The sequence below is a fragment of the Leptinotarsa decemlineata genome, unplaced genomic scaffold (assembly GCF_025532065.1).
Source record: "Leptinotarsa decemlineata unplaced genomic scaffold, Ldec_3_MD MMD2_tig00026328_RagTag_RagTag, whole genome shotgun sequence".
Taxonomy (NCBI): Eukaryota; Metazoa; Arthropoda; class Insecta; order Coleoptera; family Chrysomelidae; genus Leptinotarsa; species Leptinotarsa decemlineata.
This window is the reverse complement of record NW_027412688.1, coordinates 28,975,508-28,996,990: the sequence shown is the minus strand read 5'-3', so window position 1 is coordinate 28,996,990 and position 21,483 is coordinate 28,975,508. Positions and strand designations below refer to the sequence as shown.

The 21,483-nt window shown below is 34.9% G+C and overlaps 1 protein-coding gene across 3 annotated transcripts in view; it reads right to left on the bottom strand.

Moving 5' to 3' along the window:
- Positions 1 to 11,825: 11,825 nt before the first annotated feature.
- LOC111501998 (uncharacterized) overlaps positions 11,826 to 21,483 on the bottom strand; it is a 118,441-nt gene continuing 108,783 nt past the window's right edge. For all 3 annotated transcript variants that reach the window (XM_023155939.2, XM_023155940.2, XM_023155941.2), the window contains 5 exons: positions 20,760 to 20,957; positions 18,230 to 18,358; positions 17,503 to 18,060; positions 12,067 to 12,253; positions 11,826 to 12,010 (listed from right to left, as the gene is read on the bottom strand). In XM_023155939.2, the coding sequence (XP_023011707.2) occupies positions 12,077 to 12,253; positions 17,503 to 18,060; positions 18,230 to 18,358; positions 20,760 to 20,957 (1,062 nt within the window). In that variant the 3' untranslated portion in view covers positions 11,826 to 12,010; positions 12,067 to 12,076. The remainder of the gene's footprint in view (positions 12,011 to 12,066; positions 12,254 to 17,502; positions 18,061 to 18,229; positions 18,359 to 20,759; positions 20,958 to 21,483) is intronic.

Here is a 21,483-nt window from a genome sequence, read left to right as displayed (position 1 = left end):
GAACTTTGGGATTTGGAATGCCGCAGGGCTCAACTCTATGCTCATTCGTGTTGTTTCTTCACATATCTCAATTTCTCCATTATATGTTTGTTTTCTGATTGATTCGGCCGTTACTTGATGAAGATCCATAGTAATTTCATAAACTACACAAACTTGTTTGTGGAGATCAAATCGTGAGGTATATAGTATATAAATTTCTGCATTATACAGGGTGTAACTAAATAAGTGTAAAACATTTGAGGAGGTGATTCCTCATCGAAAAAAAATAGGTTCTTTCATATAAATACATTTCATTGGAGCATCCCTTGTTAAGATACAGCCCCTTAAAGGGGGTTCATAAAATTTGTATAACAATTTTTTTCACAAGCACTGAAAAAGTTACAATATTAAAATTAACCTTCACATAGAATATTTGCTCGACTTCATCAACGATTACGAGAATATGGCTCATTCGAAAAAAAACGCAGGATTGTGGTCGCCATTGAGAAGTACAAACACCACAGCTTGAGAAAGCAGTACTTAATTTGATTGAAGAAAAACTTACTACCAGTACTACGAAGATTGCTTTTCAGCTAAATGTTGATCATATGACGGTATTTCAAATTTACCATCTGCAACGAGTACAGGCACTGTTACCGCGAGACTTTCCGAGCCGTCTTGAATTTTGCAATTAGATGCTGGAAATGATTAGAGGAAATTGTGATTTTCTGAAGACGATAGACTTCACAGACGAATGTAGTTTTTCTCGGGACAAGATTATTAATTTTCATAATTACCACATATGGCCTGATGAAAACCCTCACGCTATTGTCGAAACTAACCATCAAGAACAGTTTTATCTTAACGTGTGGCTCGGAGTTATTGAGGATGATTTAATTGAGGCATACGTTTAATTTTTAAGAGAAGTGAATCCAGTACTGCTGAAGGAAGTTCCTTCGGGCGTCAGAACGGATATGTTTTTATGCATGATGGGGCTCCCGCCCATTTTAGTCAAATAGCACGTCAGCATTCAATTGAAACATATGCAAATCAGTGGATAGGTCGAGGAGGACCACAGAACTGGCCCGCTCGATCCCCGGATCTCAATCCTCTCGATTTCTCTATTTGGGGCCATTTACAGCATTTGGTTTATCGTACTCCTGTTCGCGATGTAGAGGACTCAAGAAACCGCATCATCTATGCGTGCAGGGTAATCAGAGAGACTCTAGAAATATTTGAGCGAATACGTGGCTCAATGCGCTGACGTCTAGACGCATGCGTAATGTCTGAAGGTAGACATATTGGACATTTACTATGATTTCTACATGTTGTGTTTTTTGTTATGAATAAATTAGTTTTGTTCATTACCCTTCAATCGTTTATTGCAGGTACTAACTACAAAATAACAATAAATCCAGTTCGCATTTATGACGATGTATCTCTGTAGCTGTTCGTAAAATAATTTTTTGCTGCGAACTGGTTTATTTTGGGCAAAAAACCCAAGAGATATTTTTTGTTTAGAATGAAACAGGCTATCGGAAATTTTTTAATTGTGAACAAATAATGAGACAAAAAGTTACATTGGAAATAAATTTCAGGGGTTGCGTTTTCCACCCATTACAACCATGGGGTAAACCAAATAAATTACTGGCTAAGTGTCTTTCTGGTAGTATAAAACGTCAGGTTAATTTCAATATTGTAACTTTTTCAGTGCTTGTGAAAAAAATTGTCATACAAATTTTATGTACCCCCTTTAAGGGGGGATGTTCCAATGAAGTTTCTGTATATGAAAGATCCTATCTTTTTTTCGATGAGGAATCACCTCCTTAAATGTTTTACACTTATTCAGTTACACCCTGTATAAACTCCACATCAATACACACTCACGCTGATAATACTCAAATATTCGAAATGTATCTGAAACATTCTATGACAATAACATGATTACAAAGATTGTGAACACTAGAATTTGTCTCTCTATCAACTCTTTCGAATCTTCAGCGCTACCACTGAGACGAACAATGAATGATAAAATGCAAAATATAAGAACTACATAAATGTAGTCTTTGGCGTGAAAAGATAAAATTGAAAATTTTGATCTACATTTTTGTAATTTACTGAGGTTCTCAGGTCATGTTTCTCAGATTTTGAAAAAGAGAAGCAGTACTATCAAATTAATTCATTCAAACTAACCCCAAACTAAAAAAAGGGACAGAATATCACGACCTCTTTTTTGAACTTCATAGACTCTACCCAGACCACTTTCATGAAATGACTGAAATGACTGTTCTGATTATTGGAGTTCTCGGTGGGATGATGCCCTTCATGATTTCGGTCAAATACAGAATGCTTGGCTGATTGCGACTCCTCAGGATATATTTCTCTAAGACCTGATTAACGGAAAAAAATATTTTAAACAGATTTTTAAACAGATTAAAAGCTTTACGTAAAAACTATAAGGGGGTGGGGGGGTATTTGCTTTGCTTATTTTTGATGACATGGGGGGCGTTGGGTCTAGGTGGTGATTCCGTCAGCAGTAGTTACTATTTTGAACATATGGCAACCCACACATTGTCTATGTTTGAAAATGAAGCAAATAATGTTTACGTTAAGGTACTCTCTAAGAACCGCGTAGAGGAATTATCGCGCGGTATTTGTGCCACGCGAACAAAATCTTCCTGATTTCCCAGACCTTGAATGGTATACAGAACATGTGAATGAAAGACGACACTTGCTTCAAATTATAAAATGTAGAATGTTGCCATCCAAGAAGTGGCCTATCTAGATTACATAGACATTCCAAAATTGGATGAAAGTGAGCAGACACATAACATTGAGCAGCAAACAACTAATGTCATTGAAAACTCAAAATCGTGGATTCAGGTGTCGTGGGCTGACAACTGTTGACTGGAATTAATACGTTTACCAAAAATTTCAAAGAAGTTTGTTTTGTTCGTGATATTACTTAAGATTATAATATTTGACCTTAGTCTTTGTTGAACACCGTGTCAATAAAGTTTGTGTGAATGAATATTCTGTACGTCAAAGTCCTCTATTCTATATCTATTTTCTTATTTCCAGAATTATAACTGCTTCTCATGAATCAATTAAAAAAAACAGAATAAATCCAAAGAAAAATGCATATAAAAATGCTTACGTAAGAATGGGAGGGGAGACAAGAGATTTGCTTACTTTTGCTGACAAGGGGGATGGAAAGGGTAGATTATTGTAATGAATATGCTTACGCGATCTTAAACGGCCCTTGATAACTTTCCTCACGGTGCGGTGGGTATTACTTATCATATACAGATCTTCATAGTATCGGAGCTTCAGGAAAATGGGCCAATTTGGAAAACACTAATAAAAATCTTTTTTCCAAAAAGTTCACTTAGCAGTACCTCATCTTGTCCCTATGAAAACTAAAGTTTCACAATTTTTTCCCAGTCTCAATATCCAATGACCAATTCATGGTGGTTCATTCTAATTGAAATGCACTGTGTTGATTGTAAGACCAAAGATCACGTTCGGAACAACTTACTGGTGACCAAAAATTTACAGCATGCGGCTCATACCAATTGGTCTGGTGTCCAGAGATAGGCTTGTCTTGCTATCTCTGGTATATTCAGCACCGCATTATTGGTGACTATGGCAATTCTACCTTTTCGCAATCATTTTGGAGAGGCTAGATGATCAAAAAACTGATTTGCATATGATATTGCCAATTGCATAAAATCGGCTTATCCGGAGCGTAGCAGAATGTTCCATTCAGTCCTGATTACAGTAACACCGGGTCCGGGAGGAAAACAAAATATAAGCACTACAGGAAAATCCTTGAGGTGCTCTTAAAGGGGAGTCTATGCGAAAGTAGCGTTTTACATTGGATTTTAATTGCTGGAGATTAAATACATTTGGAGAAACGTTCTCAGGAAGTGTATTCCACATAAACGCAGATCTCCAAATGAAGGAGTTCATGAACAGTGGAGTCCAATGTGTATTGAGTTGAACCTCAAAACGATTAACAGCTACAGTCCGTCACGTATTTCCGATATGTACCGCTCTTAGTGGAATAAAATGCGCCAAGTCACTTGAACACTTCCCATGAAAGTATCAATAGAAGAGAGACAAATCTTCAACTCTTCTTCGATGTTCCAGACTATCAAAGTTGAAGTGATGGTCACGTCTCCAATCAAGTGGATGGTTCAAGGTATGCTTGGGGCGGAGCTAATCTGAGCTTTATCAAGCATCAAAAGTTGTTGGGGCGGATACAGTTTTCTGTTTCGGAACAGTTTTTTCAAGCTTTTGAGAAGCAGCCTTTGCAATTCCAGCGACATGATTGTGCCAAGAAATATGGGTCTCCATTTTAACCCCCAACAAACTTATGGAAGCAGAAAGCGGAATTGTCTGTCCTTACATTATTATATATGGTTCGGAGACATTTATCTTTTTGAAGAAAACCGATGACTAGGTTTTTGTGGCATTGAATTGAACCAAGGTACTTTCACACCAATTTGAAATCACTTCTGAATCACCATTATACAACCTTCTGCTGCCAGTGAAGATGTGTATCCGCAGCCAATGTCCTGGAATCCAAATGGAATCACGAGACAAGTGTGCTGTCGTCAGCAGAGCAATATATTGGGTTCTTGGTTTTTCCAATAAGTCGTTGATATACAATAAAAAGAAGGTTGAAGACAATATGGATCCCTAGAAAACACCAGCGTTGATGGTAAAAGTACTCGAGTGATATCCATCGACGGCCACTTGCAGTGAACGTTCTTTCAGGAAGCTGGAGAGTCATACACAAAAATAATTCGACAAGCTATACCATCGAAGTGTGGACAGCAAACCACACACAGCCACACACGGTCAAAGGCTTTAGAAATGTCAAGCGCAACAGCTCTTGATTCCTTATGTTCCTTGATTGCGTTATTCCAAATATGGGTGACACACGATAGAAGACCGTCTGTTGGTCTTTGTTTCCGAAAGCCAAATTGATGATCGCTCAAGATGTTGAAGCCTTTCAAATATTTGAGGATATGGAGGTTCACGACTTCCTTCATGAATTTTGATATCACTGATAGCAAAGCGACTGGTCTATAGTTATTTGGAAGATTTTTCTTGCCTTTTTTTGTATAGGCTGAACGCGAGCCATCTTCCAACAAGAAGCTGCCCGTTCACAGATACAGCAAAAACGCCATCAGATTCTGGTGCAATATTCCAAGCTGAATCTACGCTAATAATTTGTATATAAAGGGATTGGAAAAAACTAATCTCACATATAAATCAATAAAAACTAGTAATGGGGCAAAACTGCTATTTTTTCATAACAGTTGTAGTCGCTATAGCTATTTCCAAATAGCGTTTTCAAACAGCAGTTTCAGACTGACATTATTATGACGTCACAAAATTGCCTGCAATTGGTTACCTAAGATACTCCTGTCTACAATTGACCCTGTAAATAATAGAGTTGATGTTACTAATTACCTCAGTATTTTTGCTATTGATTGATTCATTCTTTATTAGAATATTTTTCATGTGTGCTCCATGTTCTTCGAATGTAACATATAGTCTCTGTCATATAATGATAAATAGGAGTATTTATCTACTACCTATTTATTTACCGTTTGTTTCAATTGTAAAACTATTGTGGTAATGGAATACGAATGATTAAACAGAAACAGTTTGTTATCCGTTAATGCATCCTTAACGATATACACATGTGCTAGTTTCATTCTGCTATAAACAGTAAACAGTTCAAACATTGTAGCTGTTGACTTATTGTTTATTTTGTCGGGCGGTACTCTCCTGCGGTACCAAGTTTTAATTGAAACTGCTATTTTCAGGATTAAATAGCAATGTTTAAGTTAGTAGTAAACTGGAAAAAACGTCTCCTCAATAGAAAAGCACTAATAATTGTCTGTGGTCTAGATGATAATAATAATATAAAGGTTTATTCACGAATTTTTACAAAATAAATTTCACAAATACACAGTAATACAACATATAGATACAGCATATAAATAGGTATATAATAAAATTGATTTGTGAATAAACAAGTCTTTAGACTGCTTGTGCGTCATATTGAAACCACGAAAAATAAACTTTGTCACAATAGTGTGGCATCATAGTTGATAAATATAAGCAGTGTATTGCCACAATCATGTGTTTGGGTCATATTCGGTATATTGTCACTTTCGGTTTGCTTCATTTCAATAAATTATAAAACAAGGTACGCTCATTTTCCGTTTTCTATAACTTGAGCTTACTTTTATAATAATGAAAGTTTGAAATATTTCTTAGGTCTTCTAGTATCAACGACCATAATCTGGGCGCTACATAATTTGTGTTCCTTTGGCCAATTATTTTTTCACTTCGAGGAAAAAACAGTTCATCATGTCTTCTCGTATTGTGATGATATGCTTATGATACTCCACTACCTTTTTTCCTTTTTTTAAAAATACAAGAATTTTTTGATAAAAAAGTTGACGAGCATCCTTTATTTGAGTTTTTTTCAGAAGAATAGCTGATATTTTTTTCAAAAATTATTTGCAAAATCCATTTCTTGATCTTGTCTATGAAACAGTCTTTCGCACCTCCCCATCCCAAAATTCCATATGTTAATTGTGATTGTGCCAATGCGAAATAAACTGTTTTAATGCGTTTAGGATCTTAAAATTTTTTCAAATATTTTAATTTTGGAAGTTTTTCTCTTATTTTATTCGACATATGCTTCATTTGAAGGTCCCATCTGAAATGCCGATCCATCATTATTCCAAGATATTTTATGGATTGGGCTTCAGAAATTTTTGAATCTAAACCAACATCAATATCTCCCAAATGTGGCAATCCTGACGAATAGGAACAGAATGGTAGATAACAGCTCTTATTTAAGTTGAGAGTGAGTTCATTCTACTGAAGCCATTTAGCTATGTTAGGAAAATTATTCTCAATATTTTCTTGAAGTTCAAGTGTTTGCTTTGTAAGTAACAACAGTATCATCTGCAAAACTAATGACTTTCTCCAAAGTATCTATGTTAAAAAGACTATTTATGTATAGAATAAAGAGTACTGGTCCCAGAACAGAACCTTGCGGAACATCATGAATTATTTTTCTAGGGGTGCTACATACCTTATCAATTGGCACCTGTTGCGTTCATTCTGACGGATAATCTTTTGATATATCATAGGCGTTTTCTCTAATCCCATAATATTTCAATTTATTCAGTAATTTTTGATGACTAACTGTATCGAAGGCTTTCGAGAGGTCAAGAAAGATACTTATTGGTGATTTCTGGTGACACTGGCCTGGAAAGTAATGAAATTGCTGACTTCCTTGGGAAAAGAAGCGCTGCAAATCAGACCAGAATCTGTCATTGGTATCGCCTGGAGATTTGCTAACCAAACAATGAATTCCTGGACTGACTGCAGAAGAATTTCAAACTTTTGGCAAAATCTACCAAGTTTGATTTATTGCAAGGCATTCATACATTTCTCGAAATATGTAACCAAACAAATCAGAATCGTCATATGCAAAATGTAGAAATGAGTGTGAGCCACAACAAACCCTCGCGAGTTGAATTGGGAGTCAAATAGACCACAAGCAAGATACCCACTGAACGCAGGAAACTGAATATTGTTCAAAAGATTTTTTTTAGATTGGTGCGATATGTTTTTATTCAAAATCAACTCGATTTTTTTAAATAATTTATTGTTGACATTTCAAAGTTCTACATCTTCTAATGAATGGATATGAAAGAGAAACCTCTCTCCTTTTTGACGGTTAAAGTTTCGCAATGGTTCTGCAGTGAAGAATTGATGTTGTTTTCGGATTTTTGCGAAAAGTTATTTCTCCTTTCAGTTGCGGTATGTTATCATCGATGATCCACTTTGTATAATTCTACCAGTCAAGTGTACTTATTTTGCTTACATCTTTGAATTTACTCAACTTGTTTGATGATCAAAACGTTTCAAATCAAATACGAAGGGGTACCTCAGAGATATAATCTGATGAAAATATTGATTTCACCAAGAACGCAAAGCTTGGAAAAGCTCACAAAGTATGCTATTCCAAAGATACGAGTATCTTGCTTGATATAAATATCCTTAGAAATTTTCCGACTATCATGACGTTTATATCCGAATGAGATTTATCATCAGTTTTTACGACCATCAAAATTCCCCACACTTCACATGCATGGCGACATCTAGCAGGATACATCTCGAACAACGCTAAACCAGAATACGAAATACAGTTGACTTCATTTCTGTAGCTGGGTTAATACGTGCATGATATGTTGGTTATGGAAAGGATCAATAAACTGCAGAAATCTGTGTTTCAATTGGAGATGCCACTTGTTGATTTTTAAGGAATTTGGTACCAGTTGAGAAATCATCTTTTATTGAAAAGAATTAGGGTGGCCGAATTTATATTTCATTGTTGGCAATTATGTTCTCCTTCATAACTTTCAATGTCTTCAGTCAAGATATTAAAAATATTTAGCATATTTGAACCATTGTAGCTGTTAATCAAAATATGAAACCCGGATATCACATCATCGAATATGACCGGTTTTGTAGGAACTGAACCTCCAAAATTTCTATGTGGCGTCATCATCCAATGGAAGTTGACAGAAACTGAGTAAGACCAACCATCTTATCTTATATATGTATGGAACAAAGTCGCAAATTCGTGGTACTTACATCATTTATAACACAAAAACGGCCAGACCGATTTTCATGATTTTCTATTTATTGTTTGTCACCGCCTGGAATAGCAGAATAATTGAATCATTCGAAAAACTAAGGAAAATTAGAAAAAATAACACAAAAACGATTGGTGCGATTTTCACGATATTTGATATGTTGGATTGGTCTCCATCCGAAATAGTAAAATAACTATTGAACCATTCAGAAATAGAAAATAATCAATGATGTTTCGATACCAGTATCATTTAGCGTACGAATACAATTGAGGTTATGATATTCATGATTGTCCGCGCAAGAATAAATACTATGTCAAATGAGAAACCGTAGTGCAATTAGACTACGGAATATTGCGAATCAATCCACTGCAGATGAAGAAGAAATCGCTCGAGACCATATACGTAGTATGTATTCATGGAATATATATTTACGATTTTTATGTCTGTTCACTTACTGGTTTTTTTTTTAAACAAAATCTACTGCAAAACATCAAAAATGGTCTAGAAACACTGGCCGTGTTAGCTTGGCATGAAGTTGTGCACGAATGAATATAAAAAAAATAAAATACAGCTAATAGGAATTCTAGAGAATAATGTTTTTTGAAAGGTTTCACCAATCATGTTGACGCTTTCAGGAGATGAAAAACACTGAAAACGCCAACTTGGTTGGTGAAACACACGTTGAAGAAAGTATTGCAATTCTGGTAATTGTAAATAGTGCTTATTTTGGAGGAACTTCTACATTTTTTTAATTTTTACTTGGTGCGACAATAATATGCATTTTCGTGAGGAATTTTGGAAATTTCAAATCCTTCTGAGGAATTTTGTAGAATATGTCTGATAATTTCCGATTGACAACGCTAATTTCGAATAAAACTACAGAAAAAATTTACTGATTCAGTTATTGATGTAGAAAAATATGACGAAAAAAAAACAATCAACTTTTTTCAATAACTTTCGAAAGATATATATATTATGAAATGAATGTTCAACTTTTCCAAATTCTTATGGTTGATTTTGCAGTTCATGCGATTTAACTAAAAAAGTAATGTTGCCCACAGAGCAAATGATCGGTAATGTTCACGTACATTATTTGTTGTGCATAAATATTCGTATGTTTTAATAAATAATTATATTTGTGTTATACGAAAACATTTTCTGCTTATATGTGTAATTGATGACTTGTTCATTTTATGGTAATTCGTGATCACTTAAATGAAATTAATAAAAAACTTTTATTTAAATACCACTGGTAAATTTTATTTATATGACCGCTTTCGGGTTTGACCCCATTATCAAGTATAAAACTAAAATCTGAATTTGGAAATATCGATTTTATTAGAATTTTCAGGTATGCTTCAAGGACAGGTATTTGACAGACAGGATGCCAACTTAAAATACCACCCTTAAAATTCTAGCTGAGGGAGAGAGGAAGAGGGAGAGGAGACCAACATACATCAAGTTGCTCGTTTAGGGGTATATGTTTCTGGTTTTTAATTGATTTGTTAATTTCCATGGGCTCCAACAGATTCATTTTTCTCCCTTCCCTATCCTACATATATGTAATAAAGGGGGTTATCACAAGAGTAATTACGTCACAACGAACGCCTTCATTTATACGATAATATCTTTTGGAAAACATTGAAATATGCCAAAGATCTTTAGAATCACATTACTAATGCGCATATACCAGGTTGAGCTTCACAGTCAAATAGTTGGTAATAATGCTAACACAGAATACACAAGAAATATCATCTGGAAATAAGAAGAATAATCACATAAAACAGTTACATGTCAAGAAAAAAATCAACAAAATTCAAGATACAAGTGTTTTCAATGATCACTATGTATTTATCGTCAGGCAAAAATATGGCCCACAAATATTCATAACTCAAAGAAATCCTTTGTCCATAAGGGCAGCTTATAGACAGGAATCTTTGAAAATAATAAATCAACGGAAATAGATCTATTGTGAGAAACCTTGAAGGAAACGAAAGAATGGCTTTCAGAATCACTAGCTTTTTTTATATATAAAAGTATCGTGACAAATAGAGATGACAAAAGAAAATTCGAATCTATTTCAGTGAAAACGAATTTTGCTAAGGCTGTTCGAAATTTTCAATTTTTTTTTTTTTGAATGCAGACTGCTTTCATCGAAGCAGTTTTTTGGATTTTGTGTGGATATATCTACTCAAGATGCAATCTTGGATCTTTTCTTGAAGATTTACTCAAGCCAGAACAACAGCAAAACCATCTTTATCAATTGACCTTGCAAAGGCTTTCGATATGGGAAGCCATTTTCTACTGCTGGAATTGATGGAAGAAATGAGAATTAGGGTTAATCAGCTCAAACTGTTCAAATCTTATTTGTCTGTCATATTTCAATGCTTCAAATTCAATAACAACGTCAGTATATTCAGAGCAGTAAAACTTGGTATACCTCAAAGTACTATATCAAGAACGATTCTCTTCAATAAATACCTGAATGGTCTTCTCTCTAGCCATAGCTGTGGAACAATCACAACATTCGCCGATGAAACCGCAATATTTTATACTTGTAACCCTGGAAATCTCTCAAAGAAATAGCTGAAACCAACTTCAGAATAATGAAGATGTGGATGGAGAGTGTACGTTTAATTATAATCTATACTGAGACTATCTATTTACCACTTTTTAATAGCAAGACTAGTTGTTCATACTTCTAAAACCTACCCTTCTTGCTTGAGATTTTTTTTAGAGAAACACGTGTCTCAATTTCTATAAAACCCTTTATATTGAGAATGGCACAGTAAACTATATTAGTAAGTTTTACATAAAATCATCAATGTTCATCAATGCATCAATTTGGATCCAACGTATTTAGTGTTTCGCCTTGATTTTACGTCGACTAAAACGTTACCTTTTTTTGAGGGCTCCTTGAATAGCAGACATAAGACCCTTCAACTTCTCAACCAAATATTCTCAGTGATATCGATGTAAAATTGAAAAGAAATTGATAATCAACATGAGGTCTTGGAATGAATTTGAGCATCTCTTCATTCATCTTATCCACATTGAAAATAATTTGCTAGCTGTTGATTCTCCTAATACTTGAGGGTAATTGACTCGAATATAAAATAAACATATGGTCGATTGAAACAGAAATCATATCATTATAATTTTTATTTGATCGAGTAATAAAGTACATTCAACAATATCTGTAAGTAAGCACATAAATCTAAATAACATACTAGTAATATGTGTAAACGTTAATATTTGCACTTTCTTCATAGCCATGAAAAATAACTGACTGCATAAATGAGTTCTATAACTCCATTATTTATTGCATCCTGAAACAAAAATGAATCATGTTTTGAGAATAAAATGAATGCATTAGATTCCATACTCTGTTTTGTTCATGAACCAAATTTGGCTTGATTAATATTGATCTTGACACGGTTTCCCGATTTCGTTCCGAAATCCTCCGTCAAATCATTCGTGGACTTTGCGAATTCTCTCGACAAATTGCTCACGGATATCCGCACAGATCCGTTACTCTGAGGCTTGATTTGCGGACTGCTGAACAAGTTTTCCTGAATACCAAAAATAAAGTTAATACATATGCAGAATTTCGAAGAAGTGATCACCAAATGAAAAGAAAAAATACAATATCTATTGAAGATCCGAAAAAGAAAGCTGAAATATAGAGAGCATTGTTGCTTGAAAGGTGGTAAATGTGATCTCAAGAGATTCAAAAATTCTACAGCTTGGCCTTGAAAACATCACTATCCCATTTATCCAGCTTGTATTCGTTCATAGATACACCATAACATTTAAATAGTGCAATTTATAGAGAATTATCAATTATACATTATTAATCAATTCAGGAGACTTCAAACGTACAGGAAACCATTCGATTACCTGAAACTGTGGATTTCTTTCGCTACACCTCAACACATTGAATAATGGTATTCTCTTTCAACTTGAAAAGAACCATTCAATTCAGCCACTACGGCAAATTCAAGTGATGAGAAGCATCACTACATCGCTACACAATAGTGTGCATAGTGGTTTGACTTTTTCAGAAGCAAAATTTGGCAGGAAAACCGTACTGCCTGAAACTTTCTGACTAGGTACTTGTGTAAAGGTAAACAAGACGTATATTTCTGGTAAAACTATCGAAGGTCTTCATGTCCTAAATATCTTTGTTTCTATTGAGATTTTACAGGCTATTTCCAGTGGTAGCAAGAACAGACTTTGTACAAAGCAATACTAGAAATACACTGATTTCGAATCAGAGCAAGCCTACAATGTCTTCCATTTCATTTTCCAGTTTATACTGACAATTAGGAAATTGAATTTCACTAGTTCGGATCTAATATATAAAAAGATTTGAAATCCCTGAAACAACTGAAAAAGGAGAATTAAAAATGAATAGCTATTTCAAGCAAATGGAATACAAGTAAATAGAACAATTTCACAAAAAATAAAAAAATTACAAAATAGAAATAAAGAAATAAAAATGAAAATAAAAAAAAAGTTAAGAGACTCCAAGCCACGTTAGTTCACAACGTTTCAAATGTTAGTATCTACAATCATCTTCGGGTGATGACTGGACTGATTCCTCCGAGAGGTGACTATTTATAATAATAATAATATTGATAATAATAATAATAATAATAAGCTGAGCAGCTGATGAACTCGGTATAGTTTTCGACTCTGAACGAGGTGACTACAACTCTGTCACCGAGTTGGAACCCGTTCAGCAAAAAGCTCAGATAAAAGCCGCAGAGATCACCTTACTTCTGCGGAGACACAGGGATAAGCCAATGCATGGGGTCTTCTTCAATAACATTGAAGACCTTGGCTTATCAAAGCGCCTGACGTTCGCTTTTCTCAGGTCGAGTGGGCTGAAGTCGGAAACTGAGGGGTTCATCATGGCTTGCCAGGATGGTGTCTTCAACACCTTAGTCTACCGCAGTCGCGTGATGGGTATAGAGGTTCCTGACACAAGGTGCTGGGCCTGCTGCGAGGCGCCCGAGACCCTAATGCACTTGCTATCAGCATGTCCAGAATATGCGGTCTCGGCCTATATCCATCGACATAACGCGGCCCTAAGAGTGCAATATTACCATCTACGGCACTCTTACGGTATTGATGAGACACCGGTGTTGCCCTACGCTCCGGGGGATATTGAATCCGTTGTGGGGAACGAGAAGTGCCGAATTTTTTGGAACTATTCGTTCCCCACCCTCAGGCTCATACAAGCTAATAAGCCTGATGTAGTCCTTCTCGACCACCAGACCAAAACGATATTTGTCGTGGAGTTTTCAGCTCCTGGCGAGACGAATATCGTCAGAAAAGAGGAGGAAAAACGGATGAAATATCGAGATTTTCTCTTCGAACTCCGCAGACTCTATCCAGATCACTCTGTCAAGATGGTCGTTCTGATTATTGGAGTCCTTGGTGGAATGATGTCTTCTCTACTCTCGAATCTCAAAATCATACCGGCTTGCCGCACTAAGGCAGAAATCTTAGCCGCACAGATGCAGAAGGCTGTCATTCTTGGCTCACTGCGTTTGCTCAGGGCACATGATTCTCGGACCCAATGATCACTTACCCCACGGTGTGGGGAGTGGTCATTGGTTGATTATGCTGGCGCGCTCTCCATAATGTATCGGGGCTTCGGGGGATAGGGCCTGACCAGCGCACACTACGGTGAAAAAAAAATAATAATAATAATATTCTTTATTCAGTAGAACACAGGATTACAAAATGAAATGAAACATATCAAATACGCTACAACATTTCCTATGCAAACTAAAAAGGCGGAGTTCATCTTGAGCACCTGGAGTGCACAAAGATGGTCTTCCACTCAACCTTTGGACAAACAGAAGGAAAAAAACAAAAGAACAAAAGATCGCAGATAACTAATGAAAATTGAGTGAAACTATAGATATATGTGCTGTTCAAATAACCGCTTTCTAGATATTAGAGGACTTCATAAATTCAAACAAATTTTTTCGAAAGGAAGAGAGTTTCATATTCTTAAAATCATTTGGAATAGCATTGTAAGTGGTCGATACATTATAGGAAAAACTTCTCTCAAACAATGATGATTTATGGATTGGTGGTGTTATAGTACCTTTCGATCTTATATTAAGATTGTGAACGTCAGTGCGGAACACAATCTTTCTATAAAGGTAGGAGGGAGTTTGGGTAGGTATTATTATATACAATAGCTTCTGAAGAAGCTATTGTATAGAGAAACACGTGTCTTCAGTTATGCTTGAAGAAGCTATTGTATAGCGAAACACGTGTCGCGGTTTTTGTAAAACCCTTATAGTGAAAATCATAGAATAAACTCTATTTATTAGTTTTTTTTATAATCTATGAGTTCTATGAAGCCAGGCCAACGAGAAGAGAAGCGTCCCGTAGTTTTTTTGAATCACTCACAATGTCAGTTTCTTTAAGCTTCCTCATTTGAAAAAACCAATCATGAAGATTTCATTTTGGGTCTCAGTAACGAATGTCTCAATTTTTCAATTTTCAGTGAATACTCAATATCTATTCGGAACGAACATATTTCCGTTACACTGACAGATTATCTAGATCTCAGTGTTTCAAGAAACAAGTTGATCCCTTTCGCTTCTTAGGTTTTTTCAAATTTGATGATACTCAAAATCTGTAAATAGCGATTCCTTGTTACAAGGAACCCTGTCAACCAAAAATTACCTTTTTTAAGTCTCACACTAATATTTCAACTTCAACCCATACGAAAGCTGGCCTATCTGTAATGTATTCGAAATTCCTATAAAAGTAAAGTTTTCTCTTCATTCTATCTCTTTTTCTCAAGTGTCTATCTGTCACCTAATAACTCTCAAACTGAAGGCTGCCCTTACACTAAAATTAATAACACTAATATCAATATCTCTATTATAACCGAGGAAAATATTATAACGGCATCGAAAAAACTGAAGAATAAATTAACTTCTGGTTGCGACAATATTCCAAGCTTCATTGTGAAAGACTGTATTTATGTACTTGCCAAACCCTTATCTATCATATTCAACATGATGTTGAAGTCGGGCCAATACCCTGAAATTTGGAAAAAAACAAAAATATGTCCGGTATTCAAGAGTGGTGAGCGCAATGATATATCCAACTATAGAGCAATAGCCATAATCTGCAACTTCGCGAAACTATTTGAAATAATTTTATACGAGACTATTTATAGGGAAGTCAGTGGTTGTTTATCGAACAAGCAATTTGGTTTTATGACCGGTAGGTCAACGGTATCTAATTTAGTATGTATAACTCAATTTATTTCAACAGCTTTGGACTCCCAAAGTCAAGTAGATGTAATTTTCACGGACCTTCAAAAAGCTTTCGACAGAATCGATCATCACATATTGCTGTCAAAGCTGGATGTGATGGGACTTTCTGATCCTCTTATAAAGCTAATGTCATCCTACTTGATTGCGCGAGATCTTTACGTTGAATATGGTGGTTACAGGTCAGTCGAATTTCAAGCAGCTTCTGGTGTGCCTCAAGGATCCAACCTGGGACCACTGTTGTTTTTAATATTCATTGACGATCTATCTCAGTTGTTGAAATACAATCATCTTCTTTTTGCTGACGACCTTAAGATCTACAATCGTATAAATAATTTGAACGACTGCCATAACTTGCAGATTGGACTCGATTTGGCAACTGAATGGTGTTCTAAAAACCGTTTATCTGTCAACATTGCAAAATGCAAAGTTCTATCGTTCTCCAGAAAACAAACTATTTTACAATTTGATTACAACATAAATAATAATGTCCTTGAAAGATGCCTTTCTATAAAGGATTTGGGAGTTTTATTTGATCCTAAACTAAGTTTTATGGATCATATATCAAAGACAATCTCGTCGGCCCTCAAAACATTGGGATACTGTATAAGAAACTGGTCCAATTTTGCGAATACTAGTACACTCATTACCCTGTTTAATACGTTCGTAAGAAGCAAATTGGAGTATGCTGGCCTAATATGGTCTCCTTTTTACCAGTACGCCAAAATAATGATAGAATCTGTCCAGAGGAAATTCCTGAAATATCTATTCTTCAAGTGTAATGGCATATATCCTGAACGCGGAATTGAGTATAATGTTTTGCTTGAAACGTTTTCATTCGACTCTCTTGCACTACGAAGAGATCTGTCGGCAATTACATTCCTCTTTAAAGTCTTGCACAACAAAATTGATTGTCCAGACATTCTAGCTCAAATTTTCTTTAGAGTACCTCGTCTTCAGTCACGTAAAGAAATTACGTTTTACACTCCTACACCAAGAACCAATCTACTTATTGGATCACCAATATTCCATATGTGTGGTTTAGTGAATGGAATGAGCTTGCAGTGCGACATTCACCATGACTCACTAAATAGTATATTGGAATGTTATCGGAGGAATACGGTCTTACTCTGAGATCAGCAAGGGAAACGGGTTTGTCGTTCATAGTCAATATGCCGTATGTATGTGTATAAATTCCATTTATAAGTTTCTGCATTCTCTTGAATTTCTTTTGTTATTAATTAATTTTATATCAGTACTAATTTTTATGCCTATGTAACATTTCATTATAGTATCTCTAAGAAATAGTTTTAATTGCATTGTTCTGTATTTCCTGTGATTGGGTGTTAACCTGTTGGAAATAAAGGTATTACTATTATTATTATTATTATTACCACCCTCTTGAATATCTTCAAGTTATTGGTTGTGTTCAAGAAGTATTGACAAATAACAATGTACTATTTATCATATTGGCTCACCATGAGTCTTCAAGAAAAACTAATACATACCATAGACTCTGTTCTTTTTCTAAGATTGGATTTTTTCAATGTCTGGGATAACTCGTGAGCCAATGACCCACCCGTATAGCTCTTCTCCCCCCTTTTCAAGAAATCAAGCCTTCCTGGTTGACTCCTCGCAGAAGGATACTCCCCTATGGTGACGCTTACTGATTTGGGCTTCTCCAGAGCTCCTGCCGAAGAAATAGACGCATTGGAAGATTGGGCTGATAACAGCTTCTTCTGGAAATATGTACTAGGCGGTTTAGGGTTGTTACTCGCAGGGTTGTTCATTTTGAATGAGTCCAAGGAGTCCATCTCCACCGATTCTTGAATGAGCTGGTTGGTGGGCTTTATGGTGGAAGACGTGGAGGAAAGACTAATTGTGTCATAGTCTGGGGTGGGGCACGGTGGAGGTTGACGAAAAGACAAGACGGAGTGCTTGGCAGGAACAGGGGGTGCTTTTGGTTTGGTTTTGTTGGATTTGAGTGTATTGATTCGGATGTTGGATGGTTGAGTGTCGATCACAGGAGTAGTTGCGGCACAAGTTGTAGATGTTTTTGATGGCGGCTGAGATAAAAAATAATAAATTGAATTGAAGAAATCAAAAAATCAAGTAAACAATAGATACCCGTTCAGAATTTTGGGAAATCAAAAATTATGTTGAATTTCATAACACTATTAAGACATACAAAAAGTAATAATAAAGTTTTTCACAATGTAATTTTATTCAACTCACTGGAGGAGGTGGAGGTGGAGGAAGTTTTTCATCTTCTGTTTGCAGTCTTCTGTCTTGCAAATCACTGTTGGCAAGATTGAGCAGTTTGTGAGAAAGCTTTTGTGATAGTTCTTTGTGTGCCAGACGTTCCTGAAAAATATTACTGCATCAGACCCGTGAATGTTGTTATTTTTTGAGAATAGATTACATTAGGTATACATTTTTTTGAACAAAAAAATAGTGTATATATCTGACCACGAAATGTTGTTTATTATAAGAAAATTTGCTCAATAGTAATTTCGAAATTATTTTTCGTTGTAGTGAAATGAAGGGTTGTTCTGTGTAGTTTACCAAAAGCATAATACATTGAACCATTATATTTCTCATGCATATAAATTATTCAATTAATTTAGAGTTTGTTGGAAAAACTACAATATATGATGAATATATTTCACAAAAACTCGAAAGATTTATAAGGAATTAATTCGAGGGAATCAGAATAATGAATGTTTGTGAAGATAATGATTCAAATCAATCAATTTCAAAAAAAAAATGAACAATCTCAACGATAAAAATATTAAATATAAAAAGTTGAAGACTATATAGTCAGGTAATGAAAAATATCAATTTTGAAAAGTATGAAATTGCTTGTGGAAGCCATTTTGAAGCAAAACCAGTGTTTCAGTTTTGTAAACTGTCTTGTAGAAATCTCACAATAAAGTCAACTTGTATAGCTATATTTCCTGGATTCAGGAAAAACTGCTCAACAGAAACCGCAACGCTAAATTTCACACAACACATACATGATTTAATTGACGAAAAAAATATTGTTGTAGGAGTCTTCTTTGACTTGAGCAGGGCCTTCGACACTTTGAATTCTAAATTTGTAGCAGACAAACTCTTCAATCTTGGGATTCGTGGTAATGTAAATCAATTAATTGTTTCTTTTTTGGCGAATAGATGTTTCCAGGTGAAGCAGAATAACATCAAGTCAGATAATTTTCAGTTACAACAGGTACCCCTCAGGGTAGCGTTCTTGGGCCACTAATATTTTTATTGTATGTAAATGATCTTCCTCTCAATATAAGTCATGGAAAAATATTTCTCTATGCAGATGACACGTCTATCATTCTTTCTAATAAAACATCTGATGATATGACAAAAATTGTAAATGCTGTTCTGATCGAATTTAATTGGTGGTGTAACAAGAACAGACTCATTGTCAACCAGAATAAAACGGTTTACATGCAATTCGCGAATTAATCGAGAAGTCAACATAATCTCAATCTCAGTTTCCAAAATAAACCTTTAGAACTGACTAGCTCGTCAAAATTCTCAGGAACTATGGTTGACTCACTCCTCACAGGGCAAGAAGAATATAGATTATATATGTAAGAAATTGAATCAATCATACTATCTGATAAAATCTCTTAAGTGCAAGTTAGATACAAATTCACTGATATCAGTTTATTATGCCAAATTTCACTCGATCATGTATCAGAACATTTCGGTCTGGGGACTAGCTACTGGATCAGACAGGATTTTTATAAAACAAAAAGCACTGCTGAGGTTGATATTTAATTTAGACTTTAGAACTTCATGTAGAAATATATTCAAACAAAATAAAATATTGACAGTTGCAAGTCTGTACATTTTAAAAACATTGACATATGTACATGAAAATAAATAACTTTTCCAAACAAAAACAGAGATGCATAGCTATAATATAAGAAAAGATATGATCATAACACGAAAACACCATCACGCAAAATATGAAAAATCTCCTAAATATGCCGGCATTCGAATGTATAATTTACTGCCAAACGATATAAAGACTCTGTCTCCTCATATCTTCAAAAAAAAATTGAAACGTTATTTATCAGAAAAGGGTTTTTACACAGTAGACGAATTTATTGTTTCTAAGCAAGCTGGTGATTCATAGTTTTCCTATTTTTTCTATTTATATTTAAATAATGTATTTGTACCACATCTTATTTGATCTTATATTTTATATATATGTTATTGATATTATTATATAGGATTCTATATGATGCCTGGACAACATTATTTTAATTGTGAAACCTAGTTTACTTGCATTCTATCTAGACCTAGAATTTTATTTATATGTTTGTTTATACCTTTGTATGTTTATATGTATGCATGTTTATAACTACAATTATGACTTATCCCATCTACACATTATGTAGCAAAAAGGATCAATAAATCTATCTATCTATCTATCCAGGAAACTTTTTGGGCGGATACTGTTCTTGATGATTTTTGAGGTATTACTTCGAATATTAGTTGTTTCTGGATGAAAAAATAAATGAAAATTATGTTCTCCAATTCAAAATACCTTTGTTGCATTGGAATTTTTTATTTATCCAGGATTGCTAAGATGTTTTCTTCTTTGAACACCTTTATGAGGTGAAATATCATTATAATTGCAAGATCCCAACTTATTATGCCTTTCATGACAGTAGGCCTACCTTTCACATTTTAGAATTTTTTGGGATAATGAAAGTAGTCTTACAACTTATGGAATACTCACCATTGTTTCTTTCCCAAAAGCCGTCATTTTTTTGGAGCACTCCAACTCGCTGGGGGACTTGAACATTTTTTGGTGAGCCTCTTTGAATTCATTCATCAATTTATTGTGTTGGTACTGCTGGTCTGTACTTATTCCGTTGAGCATTTTCTTTTTTTGTAGTAGTTCGTCAATTGACTCTTCCACCTTCGCAGCTCTATTCTGTAGAATAATGATAATTATAAATGGGGTAATGAAACTTGTACATGATGTTAGTAGAAATGAAGATGAACTCACTTTCAAGAATTATCAAATGAAAAATATAGGAAAACCGTAACCTAAAAAAATGTTTCAATAATAACATGGAAAGCATATGGAAAATAATAAATTCAGAAACAAATGTAAAAAAAAAGTGGATTGATGTATTATTACATGTGAAAACTCTGTCAATAATTCGTTATTGTTGTCAATCTTTGTGACTTTCCGTCATTTGCGTCTTCTCCAGAAGCTACATTTTTCTAGAACATGATACCTTTTCTATGCTGTGAAATGGCTAAAACCTCCATTAAACAGGTTTTCGAGAAAAACTCGTTCAAAGTTTTGCAGTGTATTACTACTATGTACACGCCTTCATTAGGATGTAAATTCTTGATATCAATGGTCTGGGTATCTGTGACGTCATTACTTCAATCCATGATGTATATTCTCGTTGTAGTGTGGCGGTAGCTTCAGTTATCAAGTCTGTAAT